This window comes from Panthera tigris, chromosome F3, assembly GCF_018350195.1.
Source record: "Panthera tigris isolate Pti1 chromosome F3, P.tigris_Pti1_mat1.1, whole genome shotgun sequence".
Lineage (NCBI taxonomy): Eukaryota > Metazoa > Chordata > Mammalia > Carnivora > Felidae > Panthera > Panthera tigris.
This window is the reverse complement of record NC_056678.1, coordinates 65,100,736-65,128,650: the sequence shown is the minus strand read 5'-3', so window position 1 is coordinate 65,128,650 and position 27,915 is coordinate 65,100,736. Positions and strand designations below refer to the sequence as shown.

General features: G+C 50.4%; 1 protein-coding gene across 1 annotated transcript; it reads left to right on the top strand.

Annotated features, from left to right (window-relative positions):
• The first annotated feature begins 564 nt into the window (after window positions 1–564).
• On the top strand, window positions 565–24,730 carry LOC102964140 (Fc receptor-like protein 6). The gene is made up of 10 exons (XM_042975722.1): window positions 565–600; window positions 1,885–2,044; window positions 6,964–7,048; window positions 14,395–14,447; window positions 16,174–16,286; window positions 21,367–21,430; window positions 22,863–23,129; window positions 23,527–23,811; window positions 23,958–24,236; window positions 24,582–24,730. The coding sequence occupies exons 1-10, from the start codon at window positions 565–567 to the stop codon at window positions 24,728–24,730; spliced, it is 1,491 nt and encodes a 496-aa protein (XP_042831656.1).
• The last annotated feature ends 3,185 nt before the right edge of the window (window positions 24,731–27,915 follow it).

Here is a 27,915-nt window from a genome sequence, read left to right as displayed (position 1 = left end):
TGACCCTATTCTAAGGTCCGCATTGGTGGTGGCCCCAATTCTGCATTCAGTCCAGTGCCCTGGCGTGTCTCCCTAGTGCCCCAAGGCCAAGGGTGCCCCATGAGCTCAAACTTTCCCCTGCTCCCCACCCCTCCCGTGATGTCTGTCCCCTGACCTTCATACTTTCTTCCTTTTGTCAAGTGGTGGTCAATTTGTCAAGTATAGACGAGCAAACAGACCAGATGGTATGTTCTCCCACAGGTTCAGGGCACCGTGCTTGCCAAGGAGGGGCAGTGCCGGGCGCTCCAAAGGCCGCCCCCGCCCCCAGCGCAGGAACACGCAGATTTTCAGTGGAGTTGAGGCAGCTGTGAACACCAGAGTACCCCTGAGCCCCACCTGGAGGCCTGGAGAAGAACAGACCAGCACGGGCACCCAGGGAGCCCTCTCCTGCCCCACACGGGAGCCTAAGTCTGCACACTTTACTCCTGGGTCCTGCGGGTCCTGGGTCTGGCCTGGCAGGTGCACTTAAAACCCTCTGGGAAGGGAAGGAGGCTGGGGATGCGTGGAGAGACCTCCAGGCCCACGATGCAGGCGTCCGGCTGCACCCTTGAGAGCTTGAGGGTGACTGACCTTCAACCCGCCCCAATCCACTTCTGCTCATCTGATAACCCAGAAGCCACAGAGGAAATCATAGGGGGGGGGGTGGTTGGAAAGGAATTAGGGGAGTGCAAATTAAAGCGGCAATAAGATATGAGTTTATATAGGTCAAGCTGGACACACATACACCAAAGTCTCAAAGCACCAGAGTTAGCACGGCTGGGAGAATGGGAGCTTGCAAGTTGCTGGGGGGGTATGTAAATTGCTCCAATACTCTTCAGAGAGTCATGTGGCCAGCTCACCTGGAAATTCCAGCCACTTCACGTCGGTATGTATATTCTGGGCAAATTCTACATGTGAGCCTAGAAACATGTGCGAGGCTGTTCGTTTATTCATTAATCTCGATACACATGTGCTGAGCACCTAGCAGATCGCACACTTCTAGGAGCTCAAAACCGAGTGTGAACAAAACACGAAAATCTCCACCCTCACGGAGTGTATATACAGCATTGTTTGAATGGCCAAAACCTGAAAACATTTTTAAAAGATGTCGTTAGGAGAACAGATGAACACTGAACTGAATACACAGGCGTGGACGTGGCTATGCCGTGGGACCAGTGTTGGGTGTATAAGAAAGAAGCTTGCAGGGGCGCCTGGGTGGCTCAGTCGGTTAAGCGTCCGACTTCGGCTCGGGTCATGATCTCGCGGTCCGTGAGTTTGAGCCCCGCGTGGGGCTCTGTGCTGACAGCTCGGAGCCTGGAGTCTGTTTCGGATTCTGTGTCTCCCTCTCTCTGACCCTCCCCCGTTCATGCTCTGTCTCTCTCTGTCTCAAAAATAAATAAACGTTAAAAAATTTTTTTTAAAAAAGAAAGAAGCTTGCAGAATATTAGGTACAGAACCATTTGTGTGAATAAAGGCAAACACTACTATATAATTGCTTATGGATACATACCTGTGTTATGAAATTAATGCTTTGGCTAAGCCACTGCTCAAACCCAGGGGCTTAGCTGCCTGCTGGAGGGGTGGGGTGTGGGGGAGAGTTTAAGTGAAGGACTAGGGAGGAGAACTCCAAGCAAACTCTGGAATGTTAAATTTCCTAAAAAGAAAACATCTGAAGCAAATATATACGTTAAGATGCTAGCATTGTACTTTCCGGGTGTGAAACACACAGATGTGTGTTTTCACATCCTCGGTCCTTTATATACAGTTTTAGTTCAAGGTGGGGAAGTTTTTGTTCTGTATTGCTTTCACTTTCGAAAAGAGTTGGTTGAAAGAAGGATTAAGGCCACATCCCCCCCCCCCCCTCAGCGACCCGGGGCCACAGAGCGCCCGCCGTCGCTTCTCTGGGATCGGGCCCTCCGTGGGGCACCAGCAGGTGCAGGCGCGGCCCAGGCGGCGGCGCGCGTCGTTGCGCCCCCTGGCGGCGCGTCCGAGCGCGGCAGCCCCGACGGCGCCCAGGCCCGGGCAGGTGCAACCGCGGGGATGAACACCTGGCGCCGCCTGGCCGAGCTGGAGGGGCGCGTCCGCTTTTCTTCTGAAATGCTGCTTTTAAGGGTCTACCCTAGGGAAACTCAAATACGTGCCAAAGGAGACGTGTACAAATGTTCTTTGCAGCTGCGGTTAAGATGGCCAAAAATCGAAAACTGTCACCGCTATCCATCATTAGGAGAATCGATAAAGTTAGACGTAGGTATCCGATGAAATGAGGGCCAAGGTGGCGGTGACAGCTAGAGCCACGTGCGTCAGCGCGGACCCACCTCCCGAGCCATACCCGATCCTCCCACAATAAAACACCATTTGCGTCAACTTTACACGTGCTAGATATAGTTGAGGGACAAATACGTGTCGTGAAAGTACAAAAAGAGAGAGGGCAACGACAGATACCAAATTCAGGGGTGACTTCTGGAAGGCACAGCGGGCGTGGGGGCGGGGCCTCGGCTGATTCCGTATTACTGTATTTAAAGTAATAGAGCTGGATGGTGGGTACCCAGGTGTCTGTGTCACCTGCTCTGCCTTCCAGAATGTTCGATGCCATTGTGCACACACACGGCAGAGCCCAGAGGCGAGGGGAAGAGCAAAGAGGAGGCCCCGAGGAGGAAGGAGCTGGAAGTTGCTCGAAGAACTGAAGGACACACACCCCTCACCCCCCACACGGACGCACAGACAGAGAAGGCCGCGGCCTCACAGGAGGCCTGAGAGGCAGACAGGGTCCAGCCTGCGGGGCATGACACAAAGGGGTATGTTTGATGCTCTGGAGGTGGAGGCACAGTGGGAGTTTTAAGCAGAGGCGTGTTGACATTGTGTCTGTTTATGTTCTGAGTAGGTCACTTCTTTCTTCTGTGTGTGACACGCATGGGAGGCCAGAGCAGAGTCCGGGAAGAGAATTTAAGAGGCTTTCACAGCAGCGTAGGCAAAAACCGTGGAGGGTCCCCGGAGGCAGGGCCGGCGAGGACGGGGAGAGAAAGGGGGGTCTGAGGCACACTTTGGAGAGGAGCCAGTGGAACTGGGGGCGAGATCAAGGTGACCCCGGAGTTTCTGTTGGAGTCATTGCTGGCAGTGTCTGCTGAGGCGAGGCCACCGAGGAGGAGGGGGGCAGGGGTGCTGCAAAGGGCGGTGGGCGTCTTGGTCCACTGCCACCAAGAAGGACAGGGTGCAGCAGGTGTCCGAGAGCTACCCAAGGGGAGGAAGAGAGCCTTCCCGTATATTCCAGCCTCGAGTCCACCCGCGAGGTCAGTCGGTCAGGGATTTGGGGGCCACCATGCGTTGTTTAAAGCCTTGGGACTGGGGCACAGTCAGTTGAGAGGTGTGGCCAGTGGAGCCAGACCCTCCATGACGGGACGGGGAGTGACTCCAGCAGAGGACGCGGTAGATGTGGGCCACCTGGGGAAGCCGGGCAACAAAGGGAGGAGTGAGGTGGGGTGGGAGCTGGAAGGAGCGAGTGAGGCCAAGGGAGAGGCTGTCTCATCAGGGATGACGTCTGGGCGCCCCCGCACATCAGCACCGAGAGGGACGGATGGCGGGAGGGAGGAGGATGAGATCCGAATTCTATGGATGCAGCCAAGCTGGGGTTCCTGTCTGACCCCGAATGCCACACTCCTTCCCAAATATCTCCCGGCCTCTTGACAGCTTGTGCCTGCTCACCGGCATCCAGCCCAGGGCCCAGCGTGTGAAATCCTTCATCCACCGCCTCTAAGCACACACGGCTTCCGGCCTTTCCGCTTCCACGTGGGGGCCACGTCGGCCCAGGGAACTGGAGAAGAAAATGAGCAAACCGCAAAACATGAAGTCTGACCTATTTTATGCATTCTGTATAAATGCGTGAAATAGATTATGTTTGACAGTGGTAAACAGAGAACCCAAAACAATCCAATTCATCACTTGAATTATGTATGCTTTTCTTCTCCCATCTCCAGGGAAGAATGCAGCTCCGTCCATTCCCAGCCCCTTCTGGGCAGGGCTCCTCCCTACTTTCTTTGTTTTTATTTATTTTGGGAGGGGGGAGGAGCAGAGAGAGAAGGGGAGAGAGTGCAAGAATCCCAAGCAGGCCATCGCAGAGCCAGAGGCGGGGCTTGAAGTCACAAACCATGAGATCATGACCTGAACAGATATCAAGAGTCGGAAGCTTAATGGACTGAGCCACCCAGGCGCCCGACCTACTTTCTAAGTCTGTTGTTGGTGACCCGAGGCTTCGGGTCCGGGCTGTCCTCCCTGGAGCACACCTGAACACCAGTCACGTGCTGCCAGGACCACACGGGCAGGGAAGAATGTCACAGGCATACACGACGGACGGCAGAGCAGAGACAGAAGCTGCAGACTGAGTGGCAGAACCACCAGCGAGGAGCAAAGGTATTGAATTGTTTGGATGCTAGGCTCACTCAGGGTCAGCCAAGCACCCTTATGCCGGGGAATCTCACCTAAGATCCACTGATTTGGGAATAAGAGAAGGAGAGGGTGGGAAGGCCTGAAGGAGAGCCCGTGAGACCCCAGTTAGCAGCCCTCCCATCGCACCTGCATAGGAGCAGGGCTCCCCGGGGTCAGCTTCCCGTCTCAGTCTCCACCCACAGCCGTGCCAGACGCTGAGGGTACAGAAAAGCACGAGACAAACACGGCCGTCCCCTTGGCAAGCCGGCAGTCCTGGAGACATGCGTGTGAGAGGCCACGCATGCGGGATGGACGTGCTAAAAGCGGGGACAGGATGTGTGTGCACCTGACCCAGCTGGGTGGGGCACCGCGGTCAGGCTGGGGTTGTGCGGGAATGTTCTATAAACTGAAATCTGGAACGTTACCAGGATTTTAGCCAGACTGGCAGTGGGGGCAGGCGGTGGGGAAAGTACGAACAACAGAAATACAAAGCATGTGCTCTCTCTCTCCACACACACACACACACACACACACACACACACACGATAGCTGCTATCCCAAAGGTGCCATTCATGGGAACATTTTTGCTGAGCTAATTTGCACTTTGGGGCAAATCAGAGTGGTGACAGCAGGTTTCTGACTTGCACAGCAGGGTGGTGAGTGGTGCTGCTGACCGACCAACGCAGGAAGCATCAGGAAAGAGCCAGGCTGGGAGGCAGAGGCTGGGTGCGGTCTTGACACGCGGAGTTTAAGGAGCCTCCGAGCCCCCCACGCGTGATATCCCGTCACCCGGTGTTCCGTTGCAATGTGATTTTCTCCAGGTGCCACACAGCCAGACGGACTGGGAAGCACGGCGCTGTGTGTATTCCTACGCTAGCGGATCTTAGGCGAGATTTTCCGACATAAAGGCGCTTGGTTGACTCTGAGTTAGCCTGACAACCAAATAATTCACCACCCGTATTCCTTCCTCCGTGACGGGAGGGGACGGTCACTTTCTTGGGCAGGAGGCCCACTTAGCCTGCGTTGCTCCTTTGAATCGCCACCCCGAGATCCGCCTCCGTGTGAATCCCATCGGCACGTCCGTACTTTTCAAGTCCTGCGCGCCCATGACAGCTTAGCCCCCAGGTAAGTTGGTTCATGTCCCGAAGCGGGGTTACCGCCTTCTCTGGAAAGACACATTTGGGACTCTTGCCTTAGAGGCCATCATTCAGACCCATGGTCACAGATGAGAATAGCATCTGTGCTATTCTGTGCTATAGGGAGAGAACATAGAGAGAGCAAGGGCCCTGGGGCCTGGGTCTGTAGAACTCATCTAAAGCTCCCAGAGGAGGGAGGCTGAGAGCGCGGGAAGGAGAAGCCAGGGAATGGGGAGGAAAACAGGACAGGCGTCCTGGTGTCCCCGTGCCCCGTGTTTAAGGAGGGACGGGGTCGTCTGCGGTAACAATGGGAGCACACAAGCAAACACAACGGGAACCTGCCCGCCAGATAGGCCTAGACAGAGAGTTAGTGTGGCCCTGGAAGTCCACGGCGCCTAAGAACACGTGGGGGCGGAATTCACTCTCAGGCGGAGGGACGGGAGTCCAGATGCTGCGTGTGTGGAAATGTAATCCCCCCCGTGATACTAGAAATCTGACCGGTTGTACAGCGGAGGTCAGTGACACTAAGTCGCAGCCCGGGGTCCCCTACTTAAGAAGCGGCAGAATCTGGATTAGAGCCCGGATCTTTCTGATTCCAGAACTCCTGACGGTTACACTTCGATGTGTCTAGAAGCTCATAGCGTGCGCGGCCTGGAGACACCGACAGGAAGTAGACTTAGCCTCGCCTCTGAGGAGGTCACGGCCTAGAAGTCGAGAAAGGCAATGAAACAATCATGATGCATTGTGACAAAATAGAATAATGGAGGCATTTAGGAACTACTGAAAGGGGCACCTGGTGGCTCAGCCCCACTTCGGCTCAGGCCACCATCTTGCAGTTTGTGGGTTCGAGCCCCACGTCGGGCTCTGCGCTGACAGCTCAGAGCCCGGAGCCTGTTTCGGAATCTGTGACTCCCTCTAGCTCTCTGCCCCTCCCCCGCTCTGTCTCTCAAAAAATAAATAAACGTTAAAAAAAAAAAAAAAGGTAAAGAAGTACAAAGATTGTACCGAGTATAAGCCCGTCTCTTCCCGAGCTCCCCAGGCAGGGCTGGGCTGCGCACTGACCAAGAGCTGAACAAAGAAAGCTGGGTGGGTGGCGAGCCACCTTCCAGGACGAATTCCCTGCTGTCCATGTGGCCACAAGGGGTCGCTGCAGACCTGATACGCTCTCTCCACGGGTCCCTCGGCCTCTCTCCAGCAGCTGCTAGAAGGAAGGAGAGCAAGGCGGGGAGGGAGAGTGTGGTGACCAGATGCCTCCCGGCGAGTCCTCCCCCTACAGACCAGCTCGGACCTCTGTCCTCTGTCCGGTTCCATCCTCATCGACTCCTGGTCTACCCAGGTCTGTCCTAAGGACTAGGCTTTCGACCCCTTTCTGCAGCTTGCTGTTTTTCAGACTCAGGAAATGGCTCCTGGTCTTGCCTTGGGCCTCCGGTCGCAGCCAGGGATGCGGCCCGGATCCTGGCAGCCTTCGTGGCTGAGTACCTTCGCACACATCACCCCACCTCTCTGGGACGCGCTAGTAAAAGCCGACGGGGGAGGCAGGGTCGGGGGCTCAAGGCTTCCGGGCTGGCTCCCTCTCTGGTCAGACAGCCCAGAGAACAGCTCCACGGCCACAGAAAGCTCTGGCAGCACCAGGGGCCTCTCACGTTTTTGTCTCACGGAACCTTCACAACAACCCTACGATGCAAGGGTAACCATGCATCCACCGGAGGTAAGGACCCGGAGATGCACAGAGGTTGCGATCGCTGCCCGGCCCTCAGCGGGTTGGGGTCCAGAGCGAGGATTTAAGCTCAGATGGGTAGTTCCAGGGCCCAACACGCTGTCTCTGCACCCAGAGCTGCCCCTAATCTGGGCTGTGGTTCTTTCCCCCCAACCTCCTATGAGTGGGACTGACCTTCTGGTCCTCAACACCCACTGTCCCTCACAGCTGACCCTGAGTGATAGGGACACTGAGGTTTAAGCACCCCCCACCACCACTTTTAAAACTGAAGTGGGATTGCCTGGATGGCTCAGTCGGTTGGGCGTCTGACTCTCGACTTCGGCTCAGGTCATGATCTCACAGTTCGTGAGATGGAACCCCCCGTCGGCCTCTGCACTGACAGCACAGAGCCTGCTGGAGATTCTCTCTCTCTCCCTCTCTCTCTCCGCCCCTCCCCTGCTCATCACCACCCGCCCCCCTCTCAAAAAATAAATTAACAAATTGAAGAGTAGTTGACAAACAAAATTATATTAGTTTCAGGTGCACGACCTAGGGAGTCACCAGTCCTAGACATTATGAAGTGATCGCCATCTGTGGTTGCCACACCGAGTTGTTACAACCTGTTAACTGGATCCCCCATGCTGCACATGGTACCCCTGTCGTATTTATTTTATAACCTCAAGTGTGTGCCTTTTAGTCCCCTTCCCCTATCTTGCCCACCTCCTCCCCCTCTGGCGGCCACCGGACGCTTCTCTGTCTTTCTGAGTTTTTTTCTGTTTCAGGTTTGTTGTTGTCCTTGTTCATTTGTTTCAGTTTTCAGATTTCAAACGTAAGTGAAAACGCACTGCGTTTGCCTTTCTCTGACTTATTTCATCTAGCATGATGCTCCCTAGGTCCATCCATGTTGTCACAAATGGCAAGAGTCCCTTCTTTTTATGGCTGAGTAAGACTCCAGTGGGTATATATACCACAGCTTCTTTGTCCCTTCGTCTGTCAGTGGACACTTAGGTTGCTTCCATAGTTTGGCTCTTGTAAATAATGCTGCAATAAACATAGCGTTGCATGTATCTTTTCAAGTTAACGTGTGGGTTGTCTTCAGATAAATACCCAGAAGTGGAATTGCTGGACTGTAAGGTCTTTCTATTTTCAATTTTTTGAGGATGGTCATCCTACAGGTCATCCACAGAGGCTGCACCAGTCTGCATTCCCACCAACCGTACGTGAAGATTTCCTTTTCTCTGCGTCTTCGCCAACATTGGCTATTTCTTCTCTTTTTGAGAAGGCCCTTCCAACCAGGTGTGAGGTGGTATCTCGTTGTGGTTCTGATTTGCGTTTCGCTGATGATGAGTGATGCTGAGCATCTTTTCATGTGTCTGTTGGCCATCGGGATGTCTTCTCTGGAGAAATGTCTGTTCAGGTCCTCTGCCCATTTTTAAATTAGATTGTTTGTATCTTTTACGTATTGAGTTGTACGAGTTCTTTATATATGTTGCATATTCGCCACTTATCAGTTATATCATTTGCAAGTATCTTCTCCCTGTAGGTTTCTTTTTCATTTTGTTGATGGTTTCCTTTGCTGTGTAGCTTTCTAGACACACCCCAAAAAACATTGCTGAAACTAATGACCCAGAGCTGACTACCTGTGTTTTCCTTTAGGAGTTTTATGGTTTCTGGTTGTACATTTAAGTCTTTAATCCATTTTGAGTTTATTTTTGTGTATGGTATAAGAAAGTGGTCCAGTTTCATTCTTTTACAGGTAGCTGTCCAGTTTCCCAGCATGGTTTATTAAAGAGACTGTCTTCTCCCCATTGTATGTTCTTGCCTCCTTAGTCAAAGATTAACTTGACAAAGCGTGGGTTTATTTCTGGGTTCTCTATTCTCTTCCACTGCCCTCTGTCTATTTTTGTGCGAGTACTATACTGTTTTGATGACTGTAGCTTTGTAGTATCATTTGAAATCAGTGAGCATTATGTCTCTCACTTTGTTTTTCCTCAATTTGCTTTGGCTCTTCAGGGACTTTTGTGGTTCCATACAAATTTTAGCATTATTTTTTCGAGTTCTGGGAAAAACACCATCAGTATTTTGATAGGGCTTGCACGAAATCTCTAGATTGCTTTGGGTAGCATGGACATTTTAACAATCAATGAGCACAATACATCTTTCCATTTATTTGTGTCTTCTTCAGTTCTTTTTATCAATGTTTTAGAGTCTGCAGTGTATAGGTCTTTTGCCTCCTTGGTTAAATTTATTCCTAGGTATTTTATGCTTTTAGATGTAATTATAAATAGGATTGGTTTCTTAATTTCTCTTTCTGATAGTTCCTTATTAGTGTATAGAAATGCAACAGATTTGTGTGTATTTATTTTGTATTCTGCAACTTTACTGAATTCATTTATTAGTGCTAATAGCTTTTTGGTGGAATCTTTAGGATTTTCTACATCTATGCAAATAGTGACAGTGTTGCTTCTTTTCTAATTTGGATGCCTTTTATTTCTCCGTCTTGTCTGATAGCTGTTGCTGGGACTTCCAATAATACGTTGAATAAAAATGGTGAGAATGAGCATCCTTGTCTTGTTCCTGATCTTAGAGGAGAAGCTTTCAGCTTTTTACTGTTGAGTATGATGTTAGCTGTGGGTTGCTTATAAATGGTCTTTATTATTTCGAGGTATTTTCCCTCTATGCCCACTTTGCTGAGATTTTTTTAATCATAAATGGATGTTAAATTTTATCAAATGGTTTTTCTGCATCTGTTGAGATGATCATGATTTTTTTGCTTATCTTTTTATTTTTTTAAATTCAAGTTAGTTAACATATAGTGTAGCATTGTTTTCAAGAGTAGAACTTAGTGATTCGTCACTTACATATAACACCCAGTTCTCATCCCAACAAGTGCCCTCACTCATTAATGCCTATCACCCATTTAGGCCATCGCCCCACCCAACACCCCTCCAGCAACCCCTACTTTGTTTTCTGTATTTAAGAATCTTTTATGGTTTGCCTCCCTCTCTGTTTTTATCTTATTTTTCCTTCCCTTCTCCTTCTCCTTCCCTTCTCTTCTCTGTTTTGTTTCTTAAGTTCCACATGTGAATGAAATCATAAGGTATCTGTCTTTCTCTGACTTATTTCACTTAGCATAATACACTCTAGTTCTATCCACATTGTTCCAAATAGCAAGATTTCATTCTTTTTGATTACCAGGTAATACTCCACTGCATATATGTATCACATCTTCTTTTTCCATTCATCAGTCAATGGACATTTGGGCTCTTTCCATAATTTGGCTGTTTGTAATAGCACTGCAATAAACATTGGGGCGCATGTGCCCCTTCAAATCAGCATTTTTGTATTCTTTGGATAAATACCTCGTAGTGCAATTGCTAGGTTGTAGGGTAGTTCTATTTTTAATTTTTCGAGGAACCTCTGTACTGTTTTCCAGAGTGGCTGCACCAGTTTGCATTCCCACCAGCAGTACCAAACTGTTCCCCTTTCTCCACATCCTTGCCAACACCTGTTGTTTCCTGAGTTGTTAATTTTAGCTATTGTGACAGGTGTGAGGTGGTATCCGTTGTGGTTTTGATTTGTATTTCTCTGATCGTGAGTGATGTTGAGCATCTTTTTATGTGTCTATTAACCATCTGAATTGTCTTCTCTGAAAATGTGTCTATTCATATCTTTTGCCCATTTCTTCACTGGATTATTTGTTTTTTGGGTGTTGGTTTGATAACTTCTTTAGATTTTGGATACTAACCTTTATCTGATATGTCATTTGCAAATATCTTCTCCCATTCCATCAGTTGCCTTTTTGTTTTGCTGATTGTTTCCTTCACTGTGCAGAAGCTTTTTATCTTCAGGTCCCAGTGAGGGAGGCTTTTGCTTCCCTTGCCTCCAGAAATATATCTAGTAAGTGGTTGCTGTGGCCAAGGTCAAAGAGGTTGATAATTTCCTGTCTCATGTTTAGGTTTTTTATCCATTTTGAATTTGTTTTCGTGTATGGTGTGAGAAAGTACTCCAGTTCCATTCTTCTGCATGTTGTTGTCCGGTTTTCTCAACAAAATTTGCTGAAGAGACTGTCTTTTTCCCATTAGATATTTTTTCCAGCTTTGTCAAAGATTAGTTGGCCATACATTTGTGGGTCCATTTCTGGGTTCTCTATTCTGTTACATTGATCTATATGTCTGTTTTTGTGCCGGTACCACATTGTCCTGATGATCACAGCTTTGTAACACAGCTTGAAGTCTGGAATTGTGATGCCTCCAGCTTTGATTTTCTTTTTCAACTTTAGCTATTTGGGGTCTTTTCTGGTTCCATAAAAATTTTAGAATTGTTTGTTCTAGCTCTGTGCAGAATGCTGGTGTTATTTTGATAGGGATTGCAGTAAATGTGTAGATTGCTTTGGGTGGTATAGACATTTTAACAATATTTGTTCTTCCGATCCATGAGCATGGGATGTTTTTCCATTTTTTTGTGTCTTCTTCCATTTCTTTCTTAAGCTTTCTATAGTTCTCGGTGTACAGATCTTTCATTTCTTTGCTTAGGCCTATTCCTAGATACCTTATGGGTTTTGGTGCAATTGTAAATGGGATCTATTCCTTGACTTCTCTTTCTGCTCCTTCATTATTGGTGTATAGGAATGCAACCGATTTCTGTATGTTGATTTTAGATCCTGTGACTTTATTGAATCCATGTATCAGTTCTAGCAGTTTTTGGTGGGGTCCTCTAGGTTTTCCACATAGAGTATCACGTCATCTGCGAAGAGTGAAAGTTTGACTTCTCCCTGCCAATTTGTATGTCTTTTCTTTCTTTTTGTTGTCTAATTGCTGAAGCTAGGACTTCCAGTACCATGTTAAACAACAGTGGTGAGAATGGACATCCCTGTTATGTTCCTGACTTTACAGGGAAAACTCTCACTTTTTCCCCATTGAGGATGATATTAGCTGTGGGTCTTTTGTATATGGCCTTTAGGATGTTGAGGTATGTTCCTTCTATCCCTACCTTATTCAGGGTTTTTATCAAGAAACGATGCTATATTTTGTCAAATGCTTTTTCTGCATCAATTGAGAGCATCATATGGATCTTATCCTTTCTTTTATTAATGTGGTGTATCACAGTTGACTGATTTGTGACTATTGAACAAGCTCAAGATGATCATGATTTTTGTCTTTCATCTTGCTTATGTGATGTATCATGTTGACTGATTTGTGTATATTGAACCATCTTTGCATCCCTGGAATAAGTCCCACTAGATCATGATGAGTGATCCTTTTAATATATTGTTGAATTTGGCTTGCTAATACTTTGTTGAGGATTTTTATATTAATGTTAATCAGAGATATTGGCCTGTAATGTGTGTGTGTGTGTGTGTGTGTGTGTTTGTGGTGTCTGTCTGGTTTTGGTATCAGGGTAATCCTTGCATCATAAAATTAGTTTCAAAATGTTCCTTCCCCTTCAATTTTTTTGGAATAGCTTGAGAGTAGGTATTAATACTTCTTTAAATGTTCAGTAGAATTCACCCATGAACCTGTTTTGTCCTGGACCTTTGTTGGAATTTTTTTTTTTATTACTGATTCAATCTCCTTACTAGTAATCAGTCTGTTCAGATTTTCTATTTCTTCATGATTCATTTTTGGAAGATTATATGTGTCTAGGAATTAATCCATTCCTTCTCGTTGTCCCATTTGTTGGCATATAATTGGTCATTCTTATGACCCTTTGTATATCTATGGTGTCAATTGTAACTTCTCTTTAACTTCTGATTTTATTTATTTGGCCCCTCCCTTTTTTTCTTGATGAGTCTGGCTAAAGTTTTACCTACTTTGTTTTCTTTTCAAAGAACCAGCTCTTAGTTTCATTGACCTTTTCTATGTTTCTGTCTCTGTTTCATTTCTTTCCACTCTGATCTTTATTATCCCCAATCCTTCTACTAACTTTGAGCTTTGTTTATTCTTTTTCTAGTTCCTTCGGGTATAAGGTTAGATTGTTTATTTGAGATTTTCCTTGTCTCTTGAGGTAAGCCTATGATGGCTATGAACTTCCCTTTTAGAACTGCCTTTGCTGCATCCCAATGATTTTTGAAGGTTGTTTTCATTTTCATTTATCTCAGTGTATTTTTTATTTCCTCTTTGATTTCCTCATTGACCCATTGACTGTTTAGTTGCATGTTGTTTAGCCTCCATGTTTATGTTTTTTTCCAATTTTGTCTTGCAACTGATCCCTAATATCATACCATTATGGTCATAAAAGATTTTTGATATGATTTCAGTCTTCTCAGATTTATTAAGACGTGTTTTGTGGCCTAACATGTGGCCTATCCTGGAGAATGTTCCATGCACACCTGAAAAGAATGTGTATTCTGACATTTGGGGATGCAATGCTTGATATGTATCTATGAAGTCTATAAACCCATCTGGATGAGAATTCCCTCGCCCCCATTATCCTCCCCACCTCCTTTTAACCCCGAATTTCCCTTAGAGTTTTAGTATTATGGGTTTTGATCCCTCTCCCAACCCATTTCCATCTCAGTTCAAGGTCAGTCTGGGTTCTGGATAATTCCTAACCTAGCAGCAGCCCACCTTCATCCCCAAAGCAATGGTATGCAGCCAGCTCAGCTTGGAGAGCAAATCCCACTAACACCTTTAAAATTGCAGCAACATCTGGGGCTCCTGGGTGGTTCAGTTGGTTAAGTGTCCAACTTTGGCTCAGTTTATGATCTTGCAGTTAGTGGGTTCGAGCCCCACGTTGGGCTCTGTGCTGACAGCTCAGAGCCTGGAGCCTGCTTCAGATTCTGTGTCTCCCTCTCTCTCTCTCTCCCTCCCTGCCCCTCCCCCACTTGTGCTGTCTCTCTCCCTGTGTGTGTGTGTGTGTGTGTGTGTGTCTTTCTCTGTCTCTCTCTCTCTCTGAAAAATAAATAAATATTAAAAAAATAAAAATAAGGTAAAATAAAATAAAATTGCAGCAACATCTCACTCTTCAAGGGTAGAGTGAGAAGTCAGGGAGAGTTCACATGCCCAAACTGCTAGAACCTGGCGAAAATAGAAGCAGCTAGGGTAGAGGCCTCAACTGTTCTGCATGCAAAGCACAGTAAGTGCTTGCAAGCTAGACCATTTGCGGTTGCCCCATCTACCCTAGCTGCAGCCCTGCAGAGCTGCTGCCCCACACTCTGGACCTGCAGCTGAGCAGAGGTGGAGTGGAGACAACTCAAGCCAAGAGATCTGGTGGAAAGAGAACAGTAAGGGAAATGCATAAATGTTAACATCTTAGGGAGACTGGATAAGACACCGGTTTCCTACATTACTTCCTCGCTAAGTGCACCTCTCTCCCGATCAACAGAGTCATGACAGAATTGCCTGTCATTGTCGGATTGGTTTCCCATTTCCAGTCAATCAGAAAATCTAGAACACAAAAAGTTAGAAAGGTCACACTCTCCATTCCTGTCTTTGGCAATAAGCACATTGAATTCTTTCCAGACTCTATGGAACTTCTCACCTAAAGACTTCTGAGAAAAACCTTACTCTCAGAAACTGCTTCCTGGTATTTAACCCGGCCCTCCATGCTTCAGTTTAAACTCACATGTTCTGTCTTTAGAGGAGATGAGTGTTCATGGCCTCCTTCTCTGTTGAGGGCTCATTAAGTAGCTTCCAGATTTTATCTATTTTTTTAATGTTTATTTATTTTTGATAGAGAGAGAGAAAGAGAGTATGCGAGCAGGGGAGAGCAGAGAGAGAGGGAGACACAGAATCCCAAGCAGGCTCCAGGCTCCGAGCTGTCAGCACAGAGCCCGACGTGGGGCTTGAACTCACAAATCATGAGATCATGACCTGAGCTGAAGTTGGATGCTTAATGGACTGAGCCACCCAGGGGCCCCTCCAGATTTTTATCTATTAAAAGTTATGCTGCAGTGAGCAGTCCTGTGTATGTCTTTTGGTGCCAATACATATGCATTTCTGTTCAGTATGTACCTAGAAGCAAAAATGCTGGGTCATCGGGCATTCGTATAACCCATTTAGGAGATTTTGCCATGCAGTTTTCCAAAGTGGTTGTACCAATTTACACTCCTACCGGAGGTCTACAAGAGTTCTGGCTGCTTTGCATCCTCACCAGCACTTGGCTGTCTATCTTAACAGTGTTAGCCATTCTTATGGGGAATGTAGTGTTTTCATTTAGTTTAAATCTGCATTTCTACAGTGATTTATGAAGTCAAGCTTCGTTTTCTGTTTATTCGGTGCTCAGGTGTCTGCTTTTGTAAATTACCTATCCAATTATCGTGCCCATTTTCCTAGTGGGTTGTCTGTCTTTTTCTTACTGACTTGTAGAAAGTCTTATATTCTGGATATGGATCCTTTTTCAGTCATATGTATTGAAAATATCTTGTCACCCTGTGGCTTGCCTAATTGCTCTCTCAATGGTGTCTTTTTAAGGCATAGTTCTCAAAATAATAGCCTGACAGTCTTAAAACCTCAGATTCAGGAACTCTAGCCTGATCTACTCTGACCTCATCGATCTCTGAGCTCCTCTGATGGTCTTGTGGACCATTTTCAGGATTCCTCTTTTCCACCTCATTGCAGTGTCCAAACACATTTCTCCTTGGATAGGAGGGAAGCTTGGAGAACTGGAGGTCACTCAAGGTAGAGAACAGATCTTAGTGTATCCAGAACTGTGCTGCCTTGCAAGCTAAGTGATGCTGAAATCACACAAATTCTGGTAGTCTCTGGATCTTCCCATAGCCGTGTCCCATCCTGTTCACTAGCATGAGCTTTTCGAAGCCATGGAGAATGTTCAAAAGTGCTTACTAGTAAATTCCCTGACTCCTTCATGCTTCATGGTGAAGAAAGTTCACTTAAATAATACCCCCTCAACCAGAGAGGAAATTTGAACTTTTGAAGTTTCTTCCCCACTTCCTCTATATAGGCTATGAAGCAGTAACACCACCTACGTCACAGGGGTCACTCACCCACCCCTGGGCCTGTGGCTCAGATGCTCTCCCCTCCACCCCGACTTCTCGTCTGCCTTCGGTTGGACCTGTATCCCCGCTCTGTGCCAGGCCAGGCCCCATGCTGCTCTGCAGGGTTCTGCTGTTTTTCGGTAAGTCACCGAGCATGGGCTTTACTTCCTGGGCACCAAAAACTGTAAATTATTTATGGGAATCCTAATTTCCCCTTTCCAGGTTCAAGTGGGTTTTATGGCTGGAGCTTGAAATGAGTGTGTGCACATGGGGTGTGGTGGGGGGCTTCCCTGATGTTTCCCATTGCATTTTCCTGGGTCCTTGGTAAGGCAGGCCTTCAGTGTATCAGAGCTAAACTAAGGAGGCAGAAAATCACCTTCTGAGGCCCACCCACATGTTTACCCCATGAAATAAGGTTAAGTTACTCATTGGGCTGCCTCAAAAGGAAAATGAAGTTATGGAAGAAGGAAGGCTTTGGGCAGGGGTGGGCTGGAGGACCAGGGAAATGGGAAAACGCAGTTCTGTGCATTTTGCTCAGCAGTAGAAGGTGGGATTTTACAAAAAGTATTTTGGGGGACACCTGGGTAGCTCAGTCGGCTAAGCATCTGACTCTAGATTTCAGCTCAGGACATGATCTCATGGTTCATGAGCTCGAGCCCCATGTGGGCTCTGAGCCCACAGTGTGGAGCCTGCTTGGGCTTCTCTCTCTCCTTCTCTCTGCCCCCTCCCCACTTGAACTCTCTCTCTCTCTCCCTCTCTCAAAATACATCAATAAACTTTGGGAGAAATCAAAGATAAATTTTTATGAAACCTCCGCATTTTTTTAGAACCACTCTACAATGTCCAGGCTGCTCACCTGATTAAGAGGCTTTGCCCAGAGTGTTCAAGCCCTTTACAAACTGGCCATCCTCCTTCTGCCTCTCTCTATTGGGGATTGTGGTGGGGAGGTCTGTCTCAGGTCTGACTGGTCCTTGGGGATGGTTTGAAGAATCAAATCCATTCTCTCTGATCTATATCTCTCTCTTTGAGCTACCTCCCCAGGGGCCACCCGTCACCCTCACCAGAGACTGAAGGGACTGGTCCTCTAAGGGCAGAGGATTATGAGAGTGGGGAGAGGGCCACTGGACCTCCCCAACTCAACTCAGTCTCAGCCACTATCACCCTGCCACACTTAGAAGGAACAATTCTGGGCATATGTTTCACGTTACAATTTCTGAGTTGACTTACTTTTTATTTTAAACTTGTTCCCAATAGTTTGTGTTTGTTTGTTTGTTTGTTTGTTTGTTTGTTTTCATTGAACCAGAAAAGCAAACCATTCCTAAATGTGATCTCTTCCTGGACAGGATTTGCAGGCATTTGACCCTGTAAAGAAACACTTGTTCCGCCCAATGCTCTTCCTTCTCCCACCTCATTGTTACCCTGTGTGCTTACAAATGGCCATTTGGACAAGGGAAAAGGTCTAATGGTCATACTGGACAAGGTCAGGATGGCCTAGTGCCTGGATATATTCCAGAAGAAAGGTTATCATGGGCAAATCACCACCTTGTAAGAGGAACAGCCCTTGGACTTGACTGGATAAAGTCCAAGCGTTTCCCAACTTGGAACCCAGTATCTGGATGGGGAAGACCAAAGCAAGAGAGGAGAGAGTCAAAAGCTGACTGACTAGGGGACAGAGTGGTGGAGGACCCAGATTTGACAGGGTCATGCGTGATGCTTGGGGACCCCAGAAGACCAGCCTAAAATGGAGACCCCATGGCTAGATGTGGAGGAACAGAGTTACCATACGTGCACAGCTGCTATTTCCTCTTAGATGTGGGCAGAGAGACAGAGAAAACACCCTGCTCAGTAGTACACATATTATCTCATCTAACCTTTCGAATCTTATTGGGTGGGTATTTTTTGTCCCTATTAAGCAATTGAGGAAACTGAGGTTCAAAAAGGTTAAGAAACTTGTGTAGAATTGCTCTGGCAACAAGAGCAAAACAGAAATACAACTCCAACTCCACTTGTTGCCAGACTCATGCTTTCTCCATCCCACCCGGATGCCTCGGGCAGGACTCTGGTTGGGTTCTAATCACGTAAGACTGGAAAATAAAATTCATTTAAAGTGTCTGGTGGGGCATGTTCACACAGTAAATGGTGCCCGTTACTCTTACTGGCCATCAGGGACTCGACAGGCGAGGGGCCCCTGGCCCTGAACGTGCTGGGACACGGCCGTACGTTAAAGGTAATTTGAAGTTTAGGAGATGAGACTTAATTTCCTTCTGAGCTGAGCATCAGCCAGGTTCAGCCCCAGGACTGGAACCCACCACCCGTAGACACACACACCGTCCGTGACAGGTGTCTCTGGGCTTCCACATCACGGCCACCCCTAGCACCACGGAAGCCATAGCTTGGCAAAGCAGCGGGTTCCAATGTCCTAGACCTCGATTGTGACAAAGTCCCTCGCACTTTGCTGAAATCTGCTTCCTTGGTCTCTCTCATTTCCTCTGAATTAGTCTCACTTCTACCTGAAAGTCTCTTCCCTCTTTTACACTTAGCCCATCAAATATTTGGAGACCTACTGTGTCCCTGCTTGGCTGTGTCTTCCTCGAGTGGGGAATGGTTTCTTGGCGTTGTTCATCAGCCTGGTCTGCTTGGGCTCGATGCCCTTTGTCAGTGGACCAGACCCTGTGCCTTCCCCTCCCCGCCCCCCACCATGGCCTGAGTAGTGCCAAGGTCAGCGGGGCTATGGCCTCCATTGTCCAGGACTCTGTTGTGCAGCTTATTCAACAGCGGCTCTTGGCTGTGTTGTCGCCTCATCTTCAGCCCATGGCCCTCTTTGTAGGAAGTGCTGTAACGTGGCCACTGCCCCTCTGCGCGTCCCGCTGCCCACTGCCTTCGTTACAGGCACTGGCTTTGTGGGCACAGCTCCCAGGTCTCATGGGGTCTGGGGACACAAGCTCATCTGAAGTGTCTCTCTGCTCTCTGGATGCCCCTTCTCTGGTTGTAGGGCTTCAGTGCCCTCACTCCTGTTTACTCATCACTTTGAAGCTGCAGAGGTGTTTTGCGGGTGAGGAGGGAAAAGGAAGAGGGACATCACTATACTGCGAGGTATTAGTCACTCTGAGGTCAGGCCTCCTTTCTGCTTTCAGTCAATGCGGTAACCGCTTTTCCAGGTGGTGGGTCACAATAATCTACGCAAACAGTCCGCAGGGAAGAAATGGCTGTGACGGCTCCCACTGTGTAGACAGGACCAGGAATTCAAGGCTATTGGAATTTCAATGATCTGTCCAAGTTCACATAGAAAGAGGTGGAATCACGAGTCCAGTTCAGGTCACATGACTCCGAACCCTGCTTGTTTCCCACTGCACTAAGCCCAGGGAGGACATGTGCTTAGGGGCGCCCTGAGGGGCTCAGTCGGTTAAGCGTCACGACTCTTGGTTTCAGCTCTGGTCATGATCTCATGGTTCCATGGGTTTGAGCCCGGCGTCGGGCTCTGCGCTGGCAGCGTGGAGCCTGCTTGAGATTCTCTCTCCTCTTCTCTCGGTCCCTTCCCAGCTCGTCCTATGTCCGTCCGTCTCAAATAAATAAACTTAAAAAAAAAAGTTTCCAAGAGATATGTTTAGATGGACCCAGTGAGAGATAGAGGGTTGATAAGAAAGACTCATAATTCTGCACACACTGATCCTGTGGCTGAGCTAACCCCGAGCTGAGCGGAGAACTAAGGCTAAAAACCTCCGTCTGGGTCCCAGGCCACGTGGACAGCAAGGGTGACACCGAGTGATTCAACACACCAAACAGCCGCACCTCAAGCCCCTGGTGAGAGGGTCTTCACCCACCCCTCCCAAGGCCATTCCCACGTTCCTCCCTGTCTACACAGCACCTAGGACATGTCAGTGTGAAGGACACAGTAACTGCCTGAGGACGGCTGGCCCGACCACGCTCGCCCAATGCCACTGACTGCTTCACCCCTTGTCACGCAGTCTAGAACACTCTCCACCACGTCACGCCCAGCTGAGCCTCCCCGCCCCCCGCCCCCCATGCCATCCCCTGTGCCTTTCATACCTGTCTAACCTCATCTGTCATCACTTCGTGGTTTGGCCTCTCTTCCCGGGCCACCTATGCTCCTCAAATATTCATTCATTTAAAAGCATTCATACCATGGGGCGCCTGGGTGGCTCAGGCGTCCGACTTCGGCTCAGGTCACGATCTCATGGTCCATGAGTTCGAGCCCCGCGTCGGGCTCTGTGCTGGCAGCTCGGAGCTTGGAGCCTGCCTCAGATTCTGTGTCTCCCTCTCTCTCTCTGCTCCTCCCCCGTTCATGCTCTTGTCTCTCTCTGTCTCAAAAATAAATAAACATTTAAAAAAATAAATAAAAGCATTTATACCACATATAAAGTTCCAAGCATAGTGCGTGATGCACTGGCCTGTGTGTTATCCCCTCACCCGTCCCATCTGACCCGCCCATCCGGGGATTCCTCACCTCCCTCAGCTGTCACTTCCAGGCTCTACTCTCCAGAGCCGCGTAGACAGATCTGGCTGCAGGAAACGCCAGGTCTGCTCTCTGAGTTCTTCGTAGGCGTTCAGACCCACTAGTGCAAGAGTCCACTCTTGTGTCTCCCACGTCGCGTGCCCTGCCCCACGTGGCTGGACACAGAGGAAAGCATTTATTCAGTAGATGCTTGTTGAACACTGACCCTTCCGGGCACGGGTCCGAGACATAGGTGACAAGACCGTGAACAAGTCTCCACCCTCGTGGGGCTTACGTCCCAGAGTGAGGCAGCTGATAACAAGTAGGCAATTTAAAGAATAAGATAATTTAAAATAGAGGTAAGTGCTCTGATGATAGTACAGTGGGGTGTTATAATAAGGGTTGAGGAGAAGTCCTTCAATGGGGGGCCCCAGAATCACCTAAGGAAGCGACATTTGAAAGAGACAGGGAGCAGAGGATTCCAGGCGCTGGGTCCAACGTAAAAGCTAGGTGGTTTGGTGCTTGGATGGCTGAATGGTTGAGGGACTGAGGGACTGAGTGGCTGGGTGGGTGGTTGAATGGCTAGGTAGCTGAGTGGTTGAGTGGCTGGGTAGTTGGATGAGTAGGTGCTTAGGGGGCTGGGTGGTTGGTTTATTGAATGGACGTGAGCACCCATGCCTGAGGGGACAGGCCTCTTTGTGAAAAGGTCCTATTATTTACCCTAATTCTATCACTCTGTTCTCTTACAGTTCCCTGTGTTGGGCAAAGTGGTGAGTCTTGTGTATGTCCCTTCCATCTCCAAGTGTGTCTCTGGACCAAAACTTAGTTGATGGGCCACTGGGTCCCCCAGAGGCATCTTCAGCACAGCATACTAGGCCCCTTCCTCAGGAGCCTTGGCTGATACCCGGGCAGAAATGAGACCTGGGACTCCACTGTTCTCAGGCTGAGGATAATTCTAGGTGGCTCAAGCCCCAGCAAGTGGCTCTGGGGCTCATCCTATTCCCTTGTAAGTGGCACTGGCCTCTGTCCCTCTCAGGGTGGCTCTGGCGCTCCTGTAGTCTCCACTCAGCAAGGCCCCGGACTCCCTTCCATCCCTCGTATGTTCAGAGAAGGCAGCTTTGACCCTCAGCTCCTTCTGCCTTCTAGTCCATCCTGACCTTCATGGGGCTTTCTATCAAGCAGCAAGAAGCCTGACCTATGAACATCTTCACCTCCAAGGACATGTTCTATGGTTCCGGAGGCAATGGGGGCTGCTGGGCAGAACTCAAAGCCATGCTCAGTGCTGCGCGACAGAACAGGAGTAAAAGCAAGGCTCGTCATTCAGTCACCCCGTGAGGCTCCAGGGGCGGGTCCTGAGGACTGAGGCAAAGGCAGGATATACCGCGAGTCCCTATCTGATTCTTCATTATTGTTCTCAGTTTATCAGGCCTGGCTCCTGAGACTCTCTGGGACCAATGGTGTCTGACTTGTCAAAGAAGCATGACCTGGGGACAGACCCAGGCTGGGGTCCCCGGGAGCTCTTCTCTTGTCCACATCAGGCCATAGAACGCGTTTTAAGAATGAGGACAGACAGGACAGATCCCTCCCCACGACCGTGGTGGAAATGAAACTCCCTGCTGGGGGAGGAGGTGGAGGCCAGGGGCCTGAGAAGGAAGGCAGGAGGGATGAGCCCTGGCGGGCACTTCCTACATCCATCCATCTGGCTTCTGGCTGGCGGTCCGGGGCCAGCTGTTCTCAGAGGTGGACGCTGCAGAAAGGCTTGACTGGGGGAGCCAGGGGGCAAGTAACCAGTCTAGGGAGGTGAGGATTGGGTGAGAAGGAAGGAGTTAGGACAATGGATGGAAGGAATTCAACTGGACCCAAGCTTGGCAACATCAAAAGGGCGAAGTAAAAGGAGCAGAGGGGAAGTGCAAGGGATAAAGGCCAAAGAGAAGAGGCAGGGGAAAGAGGGTGGGAGGGGAGTAGAGAGAGAGAAGAGGCAGGGGAGAGGAAGGAGGGGAGGAGGGGAGGGGAGAGGAAAGCAGAGGCCCCGCCCAGGTCTGGCAGGAAGGCCTGGCGGTCGGGCGGCTCAGCAGGTGCCATCCAGCAGCCTGTGTCCCCAGGGGGAGGCCTGAGGCGGGCTTGGGGGGGTGGTGGGGACAGAGGGAGAAAACGCCCACGCAGTGTGTGGCTCCGGGGCCACCCTGTTCCCGTGTCTCACAGCCTGGCTGTACCTCCGAGCCTGGCCAGACCCCGTGTTTGAGGGAGATGCCCTGACTCTGCAATGTTATGGATGGACGAACAAGGCCCTGTCCCAGGTGAAGTTCTACAAAGACGGAAGATTACTCCAAACCCCGAAGACCAGATGGTCCCTGTCCGTGGGGACAGCTACCCTGGAAAGCAGCGGCCAGTACAGCTGCACTGGGAAGGTGGCCTACGTCCCATACCTGGGCAGACAAACCTCAGAGCTGGTCAAGGTTCAAGTCCAAGGTGAGTCACCAGCTCAGGGGGGTCGGGGGTGGGGCTGGAATGCTGCTCAGGGATCTGGTCTCTAGAGGTCAGCAGCTGTCCCTCTGGCTGCCCCTGATGCCGGGCGACCACAGGGCCCCCGTCTAGAGCCAGGGGAAGGAAGTGCCCTGAACCAGCCTGGGCCAGACTCTTCCCCTCTGGGGACCAGCTGACCCCTACGGCCCTCTGGCTTTGGCTCGGGACTCCAGAGAGGCTCTGGCGGTGTGGGTCATAGCTGGGAAGCGGGTCCTGGGACACAATGACAGGGTCTCCCGGGGGCAGTGGGGCTGTGACCTGGGATACGCTCTGGCTTGGACCCGGCCTCTGGGGACTCAGGGTTCAGGAGGCCCCCCCTGAGCCTGGGCCCACGTCTCCCCAGAGCCGTTCCCGCCTCCTGTGCTGAGCGCTGTCCCCTCTCCCGAGCTCCGTGAGGGGAGCCCGCTGACCCTGAGATGCCAGACGAACCTTCACCCCCAGAAGTCGGCCTCGAGGCTCCTCTTCTCCTTCCACAGAGATGCCAGCACCTTGCAGGACCGGGGCCCCCACACGGAGCTCTACCTCCCAGGAGCCCAGGAGAGAGACTCTGGGCTTTACTGGTGCCGGGCCACCCTTGAGGGTGGTGTGGCCCAGAAGCAGAGCCCCCAGCTGGAGGTCAGGGTGCAGGGTGAGTGGGGAGGGAGGGGAGACACTCCCCAGGGGCCTGGGCTTTGGGCAACGGGACCCGTGGGCCTATGGGGAGGGATCCCCAGGGGAGGAGGGGCCAGGAGCCTGGGTGGCACAGCTGAGCCTCCCCTCTCTGTGCTGCCCCAGTTCCTGTGTCCCAGCCTCTACTCACCCTGAGACCTGGCCCCACCGGCCTCGCTGTGGGGGCCATGGTGGAGCTCCTCTGTGAGGCCCAGAAGGGCTCCCCTCCAATCTCGTACTTGTTCTACCTGGACGGGAAGATCCTAGGGAACATCTCATCTCCCTATGGAAGAGCCACCTGCTTCCCGGTCACCGTGACGTCAGAGAGGGATGCCAGATACTCCTGCCGGGCAGAGAATTATGTTTCCGGAGAGACCAGTGAGCCCAAGATACTCTCCCTGGATGGTACGTCTTGTCCCCGAGCTGGGCTCTGAGCCCCAGCAAGCTGGCAGGGGGCAGGTCCCACCCCTCCGTGTGCCCCCTACCCACACCCTGCACGAAGCTGGGCCCGTAACAGGCACTGCATGACGGAGCCTGGACGCTGCTCAGAGTATCCGTCCACTGGACCTGGAGGGAAAACAGGAGATCCTTGGTGGGGGGTGGGTGAGACGGCTGCCCGTCCTTGTTGGCGTCCTCGGGGCCATCCCTGATTCCATCTGCAAAGCTCCCCAGGCCACGCCATCCCCCCTGATGCCAGCCATTCTCCCTCTTTCTGTCCATCTGGGGTACAATTCTGAATTTCATCCTCAGCACTCATGGTCACCCCTACCTGGGGCTTGTCTGCCCCCAACAGCCCCCACTGGCTGGTTGCCGGGCTGTCCGCGAGCCTGCTTGGTGTGCTGGTCATCGCCACTGCACTTCTGGCTTGCTTCAGACCCTGGAGAAAAGCTGGTCAGTAACCTTTTTGACTTTCTTGGTGGTTGAATCCCTATGCCGGGCATTACCCAGCCTTTGGAAGGCCTGCCGGGGCCAGCTGCTTCCTTTTCCGGGGTGTTGGGTGAGAGGAGGGACTTCTCTTTACATGTCACCCAAAGTAGTCCACGGAGGGACCCTTACAGCTTCCAAAACGCACACACACACAGTCACCCAGGGATGTGCACAACACACGACTGCACGCTTGAGCATGAATGGAGGCACAAGCAGAGGAATTCTCACCCGCCAAACGCAAGCTCCATCAGATTCTTTCACTTTCGAAAGATAATCTGTGGCTGCAAATATAGCAGGGAAACCCCAGACCTCCAACCCTCTGTCACTAAGCTCGGCAGAGGAGAGAGAAAGAATGAGAAGCCCGATGCGTGTCTGTGCACCTGTGCGCACACACCCCTCTTGTCCAGCGCCGAGCCCGAGGTGAGTGCCCAGGGGACATTCAGTCATCCGAAGGCAACACAGTGGAGAGGGCCAAGCAATGGCCCGCTCCCAACACCGCTATTTACAAATTCCGTGACCTCGGGCCAGTTCGTGAAGTGTCTCCCTCCCGGGGTTATTGTGAGCATTTCGGCTGATGACAGCTACCTGACAGGTGACGTGTTGGGCTGGCACTTGGTGGGCGCTCAGTACATTCTCCGTCTAGTCGACGCAGATTCCCCAGACCACCCCTTCTCCTGCCACACGTCCCCTAGTCTCTCCCGTGGGAACCGCTGAAAATAAGAAGCGTGGTTAGAATTCAGATGCCGTGGGGCCCATAGAGAGAAAAAGGGAAAGCAATCAGATAAATGGCATTTCCAGGGAGCCCACTGATGTTGGGAGACCCTCCTCCTCTCCTGTCCGGTCGTGACGATGAAGCAGGAATGGGGGCCCCCACAGCCATCACCTTGGGTGGCTCCAAACTTATTCCTATTCTAATCTTTCTTCGCCTCAGGCCACATTTAAGGGAAGGCCTATCGGTGCCAAAGCTGTTTGATCCCAGCTTCCTCCTAGGCCTTCAAACCCACCTACTGAGACTCAAATCCACCCCACCCCCTCCTCCCCAGGGACAGCATTCTTATTTTCCACTTGCCAAGGGAAAACGCGATTGCTCCCACAGACCTCCAAAGCTGGGTTTACTTATTCAAGTTGGCAGCTCCTTCTGTTAAGGAATTCGCGATGAGTTTTTCGGGAGGCGGGCCAGACCACTCCGTGAGAAAGACCACCCAGTCATACACTCAAAGCATTCCTCCCTGAGCACCAGCCAGGATACCTGAAAGGGCCTCTCCCTAGCCCTGGACCCTCTCCCCTGCCTTACCAGCACCCCAGGTAGGGCTCGGGCCAGCCTCCAACTTCCTCTCCCCTTGTTGACTTATCAGTCTTTGTCCAACGAACATTCCCTCTAGTCCTGAGTCAAGGTTCCATGCAGGCTACCTTGCTTTAAGGTATATCTACCCGGATGGTAGGAGAAAGGTGGAGGCAGGCCCAGAGCTAGATGGGGAGGCAGCTGGAAAAGCGGACCAACACTGCATGTGTGACTTCTAGAATCCCTGGGTCTACAACAAAGCCCTCTGCAAAGGGCCCGGCCATTTACCTGGTGTCGGTAACACGGGTGTTTCTGTTTCTGTCCGCTCATCTCTGGGTCAGAACATTAAAGACAAAGCAGTGCAGTTGGGGGGCGGGGGGAGTCGCTGGGGAGGGGTCCTCAAGAGGAAGAAGCCTCCCTCTTCACGTGGAGGTTCTGCCCCTGCACGGTCCACGCTTCCCCTGCCCCTGACCCCCACTGCCAACCCGGGAGCAGCTGGGTTCTATTGTATTAAGGAACCTGTCGCCAGAGAAAATAGGGCTTCGGGTGGTGGTCCTCCTATCTCAGAAGCTCGGCGACACAAAGCGTTTAGAGTATCACACGGAAGACCACCTCCGGGCCCAGTTCCAAAGCTCCCCGAGAAAAGCTGTAGATCAACAGCTTCATCCCCCACACCCCGTTCTGGAAGATTCTTAACCATCTCCAGATAACCTAGCCACTTCTTCGACAAGCAAAAACCATGCCGCCACCAAAGATGCCCAACGGGCTGCATCTCGCAAGGCAATTTTCAAAACATGTTGGCCGATGATGGTGTCCCTGGCACCATATGCAATTGTGCAAGGGGCCCACTTCAAAGCAGCCCTTGCCTCGATGTGCAAGCCCTGGTTTGTTTGTTTAAGAGCATTCGTTTTATCGCCTGTTGTCACGCCTCCCGTAAAACAGAGGCCCAATGAATTCCTGGAGTTCTTCAGTGAATGGAGACTCAGAAACACAGCCCCTGACGAGGGAGCGTTAGGGGATGCTTAACAACCAAGAGCTTCTCGGAGTCTCCGTAAATGCACTCTTGGTTCTACGGGAGGCTCTGTTTCCGGCAGTCCTGCCCGCGATTCCGGTGCCTTCTTGCTGTCAGAGCTAATGGACATTTCCTGGGCACCAGGTGTGAGCAGGTGCTCTAAAATCCACATGTGGCCCAATTCCTATCCCAGGAGCTAATCTTTAAGGTTCTGGAAGCACCCGCTTTCACAGAGGCAGCACGCCAGTGGAGAAAAAGCATATAAACCTAGATTGAGATTCTGTCCCTACCCCTCACCTTGTATGACCTTGGAGAAGTCGCCTCTCCCAGCCTCAGTCACCTCCTCCATAATACTCCATACGATGCTATGATATCATAGCGTCGACCTTTGCAAGACGGTTGTAAAAAGACTCTCAGACCCCGAAGGGTTAGGAAGGGAGGCTCTTTTGCCGTCCAGCTACGTGCTGGGCACGGGGTTAGCCACTGTGCCATGAAGTAGACATCGTGTTTGAACCCCCTGGCCCAGTGTCTCACACATAGTGGGTGGTCACAGTTATCAGCTTCTCCTTCTTCTGTAAAGCAGCCTGACTGGTGAATCTGGGCCCTCTCCATGCAGGGGACGTGACCCATCCTTGGCGACCCTACTTCCTCCCGGTCTGTGATTCCCATGGGGCCATGCTACCCTCTAGGGTATTTTTCAAAGGAAACATCCCATAAAAATTAACCGTGTCCAGACCTGTGAATTAGCCCTCGTAAACAAACCAGACTCAGACCTCCAGCAGCCTCCACCGACTTTCTTTCTCTCAGACTCTCTACCCCCTACTTTCCAGCACACTTTCTCAGGGAACTCAACAAATTGTGCT

What these genes read in the sequence shown, in the direction of transcription:
- LOC102964140 (XM_042975722.1), top strand. Translation starts at nt 565, where the DNA reads ATGCAGGCGTCCGGCTGCACCCTTGAGAGCTTGAGG. An exon ending in GCACCCTTGAGAGCTTGAGG is followed by an intron (nt 601 to 1,884) that starts GTGACTGACCTT and finishes CCCCCCCCTCAG; the next exon opens with CGACCCGGGGCCACAGAGCG. An exon ending in GGTCAAGGTTCAAGTCCAAG is followed by an intron (nt 23,130 to 23,526) that starts GTGAGTCACCAG and finishes ACGTCTCCCCAG; the next exon opens with AGCCGTTCCCGCCTCCTGTG.